A 5,870-nucleotide genomic window follows, 5' to 3' on the forward strand; every position below is an offset into this window, starting at 1 on the left:
CCATGAAAGTACAAAAACGGTGACTCTGGGCTACCCATAAAACAGGTGATCGTTCTGGAATTAGTCGACTAATATATCGGGTTGGATATCCAGGTTAATAAAAAAGATTATTGAATATTTCCCATTTTACCCTCAAATTTGTTTACCTCTTAATAATTCTATTAAGAGAAAACATCTGAATCGTTAAGACGTGAATCTTGTTTGACAAAAAAAAGTTTGTCTCTTAATGGTTCTAAAACTCTCTGAATGATTTTGTATCATAAATCTCCTTTAACCATTAAAAACCCTAATTTCATTGTACACAATTATCAACTAATTATATTTCATTTTGTACTATATCATAAGAGATTTTTAATCATTCTGATCATTTAATTATCTGTATCAAACCATTCAACAATTGACAAACAACCTCAACTTAACTCCACTAAATCCCAGTGGTAATTTAGTAATATTCCATTTCTTTTCCCATAGACATTCATTCAAGTGGACCTTTCATTCACATTTCACAGTCTCCACATCGCCATCACTTTCCACTTCTCTCTCTAGTTTTCTAGTGAGAGAAAAAACAATGGAGGAAATTGCAGGAAGGTATGAACACCATTTTTTCATGAATAGAAGCACACAATTTAACCAGAAAGAGATTTGGGCGAAGCATTACTCGTCCAATCATCAGATTCTGCTGGTTGGAGAAGGCGATTTCTCGTTTGCTCTCAGTTTGGCTGATTCCTTTGGATCAGGTTTCAACATCATAGCTTCTTCTATCGATTCTTATGGTAATCAATCGATCCTAATTCTGTTAAATCGCAATTTCGAAACCGTAGCTAGCTAGGGTTTCGTTAATCAGCTTCGTACATTCTACTTGTCGATCGTGTTCGTTGATTGCTAATAGTTTCTAGTTTGTATGAAGGTCTGTTTAGTTATGGCGTTCATTGAATATAATTTTGACTTGTTTTTGTACCTTTCTGCATTCGATCATGATGAAGCTGCATTGAAAAACGATCGGGAGGGAATGTAAATTAGATTACAATCGGTTGAATTTGGATTTTCATATAGAATTTTGAATTTTTGGTAGGTTTTTGGAATGGGAATTAGTTCAATTATTTGTAGATATTTCAAAAAAAAAAAAAAACAATTATAAATAATTTTAAAAATAATTAAATATTATTACAAAATTAATGTGTTTAATGAACATGTTTGATTAAATATCATTACAAAATTAACGTATNAATTATAAATAATTTTAAAAATAATTAAATATTATTACAAAATTAATGTGTTTAATGAACATGTTTGATTAAATATCATTACAAAATTAACGTATTTTAAATGGCAAATTGCATGAAAAATTATTTACTTTGATTTGATTCCTATTTTGGGTAACGTACTTTCAAAACTTTCATTTTGGTAGTGTAAAGTTTTAAACATTTAAGTATCCGAGTAACCGATTGAAACATTAACCGGTTACTATGCTGATGTAGCGAGTGATGTGGTATCTAATTCAGTATTATTTGTTATTCAACCAAATTTCATCTCATCACTCTCCATATCAGCATGATAATCGGTTAATGTTTCAACCGGATACTTAAATGTTTATAACTTTACATTTTAGGTACCAAAATGAAAATTCTGAAAGTACGTTACCGAAAATAGGAATCAAGTTAAAGTACGTTACTTTTTTCATACAATTTGCCCTATTTTAAAACATTTTTACAAACAAATTCCATGAAATATATGGATTTCTAAATCCAATCTTAATGTGATTTTATTGATATATGGGGATTTCAATTCTGGACTTCAAGATCTTGTTTGGTTTGATTGAATGGATTTAGAATTAAATTCCATTCCAGTCCTTTGGTTTAATATCCTATTATGAGATTTCATAGGATTTGTATGTAATAATGTTTTAAATACGTTAAAAACATTTGTTTTTTTAGTAATCAATTAATAAAAAGGTAATTTAACTATTTTTATAATTATTTATACATTTCCTACAAAATCAAAACACCAAAGATTCCGATTCCGATTCCAAATCCTTCTCAAATCTTAGAAACCAAATTTGCCCTTAGATCATGAAGTATATTGGGTTTATCATGAATTTGATAATAAGATTGGTGGTAGGTTAGGGGTTCAATCCTCACCAAATGTGGAGAGGGTGTGTGAGTTTATTTGTTGCATCTGCCGTACATTCTTCATTTAAATGCATAATGAATTGTATCGATAATTTCATTTTGCTAGGTGTTGTGATTCAGAAATACAAGAGTGCGAAAACAAACTTGGATCGATTGAATAATTTGGGAGCTCAGCTCTTATTCGGAGTTGATGCATGCACGATGGAGTTTCATAGGGATCTTTATCTGCGAAAGTTTGATCGCATTGTGTACAATTTCCCTCATGCCGGTTTTTTTGGAAAAGAAAGCGATGACGGAGTTATCATGTAAGCTTATTTATACATGCATTCATACTAATTTGCTTCTCAAAACTATCATATTTGGTCTTTTTCTTGCAAACAATCTATTGTTCTTATGAAGATTTAGAGGGTGTTTGGGATTGCTTATAAAAACAACTTATTAACTTATTCCGATGTGACATCGATAATAAGCACTTTTGAGTGTTTGGATAAACAGCTTATACCGGTGTCAAACTGGTAATAAAAAGTTTTTGAAAAGTTAAACCATTTTCTCAAAACTTCAAGAGAACTCATTCTAACTTATAATAAGTCGATAAGAACTTTTATAGAAAATCATAAGTTATTTCAAATAAGGTCACAAACACCCCCCTTAAAAGAAATATATAGATTTATTGTTTTCTTATGATGCTTTTGGTAATGCAAACATGACTCACAATGGCAAATTGGGGGGTTCTAGTGGAAGCTCGTGCAACCACAAAAGTTTTCTGGCTTAGTTCACTTTTTTATACGATCTTTAATCATTACAACAAAATTTACTTTATAAGATGTCTAAATTGTCTAAGTATACTAAAAGAATGGTTTATAGTAGCTTGGGTTTATAGGACCAAACAATAAAACATCTATCTAAAAGAGTTACAATAGGTTTATAAGACACTTTTAGGCGTCTTAACAAATTTTTTAGGACGTTTTTAAAATAAAGTGTCTTATTACCTATATTGTAGGAGACTTTTGAGAAAATGACCTAAACCCATCTTTTTATAGCACACCTTTTCAAATAGTGTCGTATAGAATAGTTAGTAAGACAATTTATTTTAAAAAACGTCCTAAAAAACTTGTTAAAACGCCTAAAAACATCCTATAAACCTATTGTACCCCCCTTCAGATATAGGATGCTATTTGGTCAGGTCCCATAAACTTAAGTCCTATAAAGTATCTTTTTAGGATGCTTCTATCAATAATTTTAATACTTTGATAGTTTGATTATATGATTCTCATTAACATGTTTGGCTCGARAAARTGTATGCTCRAATGGCTTAGCTTGGCTTGACTCKAAAAWTTTAATCGAGTTTTCGAACGAGYGGAGTYGAACATTTGCGTTATGGAGCTCAACTTGTTAAGTTAAACAYGCTTTTGTGTGTGTTCGAGATAGACTCAAGCTCGACAATTATYAAGACATTTTTGCCTTTAATGTCTTCATTYTGTATTCAACTTSTAGGATCCATAGAAATYTGGTTTTCAGTTTCTTCAAGAATGCAAGTCAGATGTTGCRATCAAACGGCGAAGTCCACGTATCCCACAAGACTAAATTCCCRTACGACTGTTGGAATATCGTAGAACTCGCCTCCCAAAGTTGTTTGACATTGCTCGAATGTGTCGAATTCAAGCTCGAAGATTATCCGGGATACAACAACAAAAGAGGAGACGGGGTGAGATCCGACGAGCCCTTCCCATTAGGAGAATGTTGTACTTTCAAATTCATAACGTCATCAACCGCCACCATGTTAACCGCTTTATATCATGGAATTCATCAAGAACTTCAAGAAATTCTGTTGCAGGGAGCAAATACGAGTTTGTTTACGGATCCTGCACGGGCTATCGACAGCACGGAATGCTTTAGAATTTCCGTGGAGTATTTCGATCATGCACGATCGACATACGGAAAAAACGATTGCTATCTATCGAGTTCTGTGACGGAGCATCTGAGATTCGGGTTTCAAAGATATATGGCCGAAGATCATAGAAGACTCGATGGACTTCGTTAAACTTTTGGAAGAGCTTCGGAGTTTGAGTAAACGGAGGATCGAGTTCTTTCAAAAAGGGTTATGGGAACTCGATCTCCGGGGTAGTTTGTAGAAAAAAGGGTTTGCAGCTTCTTGTGTGGGCATCATGGGGAGTTGGCTTGTCTTGTAAAACCGTGAGTTCAGGTATATATAAAACGAATAATATCTGGTACGGTGGATCTGTGATGTTACAACTATATAAAAAGTAACTTATGGCTTTTGTGGCTTTTTTTGGGAACAAAAATGGTGAAGATTTCTAAGGTTAACAACCCATGAGTCTTTACATTCTAGCATAATTTTCATATAACTAAGGGTGTTGTGGTGTTCAAAACAGCTGTTCAGTATTTGGTAAGACGTAATTTGACAAAACAGAACAAGTAAAATAATCGATTTACACCGAATGAGTTGCTTATATATTCTAATTAATTTATGTAATTTATTAAATTATAATAAAATAATTGTTTTTTATAACAAAATATATCATTAGAAAGTTTTTGTTAAAACAATTAAAATGACACAAAAATAAAAAGTTTATATAGTTTCCAATTTTTATTTTATCCCTTACTTATTATTATTATTATTATTAATATACAATAAATTACATAAATTAATAAAAAAAATTATAGAAACCGTATAAAAATTATATTTTGAGAACATTAAAATTAAAGTTTAAAAAGCATAAAGAATGTTAAAAAAAAACATAGACCTACTTGATGTTTTAGAAGAAAATTAAGTTTTTTAAGGTTTCCAACTTAATATTATTTGTTGAAGCATTAATCGGATCTTACATCACTCGCCACATCAGCATGGTAATCGGCTAATGCTTCAACCGGTTATCCGGGCATTTAAATGTTTAAAACTTTGCATTTTTACCCAAAATAGAAATAAAGTTTACGTTAATTTTTCATGCAATTTGTCTCTATCAATATTTTAAAATGTCATTACCTCGACAAATAATAATTCGTTAACTTACGGAGAGATTAAAGTGTTAAAAAAAGGTTTATGAAAACACTCGTGTGGAGAAAGTGCCACTGTTAATCTTGGGTTATTCTATCTTCACCCCCCCTACTATTTTTTTCCTATTAAAAATATTAAAATATACCTAATTCGTTTTATTTATTTTTCAGTTTTAACATTTTAATATTTTCAGTTTTAACCCTTCAACTTTTATAATATTTTCTTAGCCCCTCCTGTTAGAAATAATAAAATATACATAATTCAATTTATTTTAATATATATTATAATTATATAAATTAATTAATTTTATATTATTATTAATTATAGACATTTCCATTTGGCTTTGTCTTTGATCTTTTTGTAACAACAATACAACAAACTGAATGCCCCACATTTTGCACCCACTCAATTATTTCTTCCCGATAATTGAACACCTGAAAAAAAAAATTATAACTTTCATTTGTACAATTAAGTATTAATAAATCTAAATATCAATTAACATAATATTGTACCTCGTTGGTGAAATTTTTTGGTGTTGTCAAATCTTCTTCCATATTTGATGTATATTGAAGAATGAAAGAGTTATATATTCAAAAAGAATGAGAGAGTTATATAATATTGTGAAATATCGAATGAACGATTCATTCGTTCGTTCGAGATATATATAAATTTTTTTTTACTTTATTTCAAATCAATAACTTTACTTTATTTCAAATCAATAACTT

The 5,870-nt window shown here is 30.4% G+C and overlaps 1 protein-coding gene across 1 annotated transcript; it reads left to right on the forward strand.

Annotated features, from left to right (window-relative positions):
- The first annotated feature begins 568 nt into the window (after window positions 1–568).
- Window positions 569–4,226, forward strand: LOC112505315 (heavy metal-associated isoprenylated plant protein 41-like). The gene is made up of 3 exons (XM_025109241.1): window positions 569–773; window positions 2,236–2,434; window positions 3,624–4,226. The coding sequence occupies exons 1-3, from the start codon at window positions 569–571 to the stop codon at window positions 4,168–4,170; spliced, it is 951 nt and encodes a 316-aa protein (XP_024965009.1). The 3' UTR covers window positions 4,171–4,226.
- Window positions 4,227–5,870: the final 1,644 nt, after the last annotated feature.

This window comes from Cynara cardunculus, unplaced genomic scaffold (assembly GCF_001531365.2).
Source record: "Cynara cardunculus var. scolymus isolate 2C unplaced genomic scaffold, CcrdV1 Un_Scaffold_9692, whole genome shotgun sequence".
Lineage (NCBI taxonomy): Eukaryota > Viridiplantae > Streptophyta > Magnoliopsida > Asterales > Asteraceae > Cynara > Cynara cardunculus.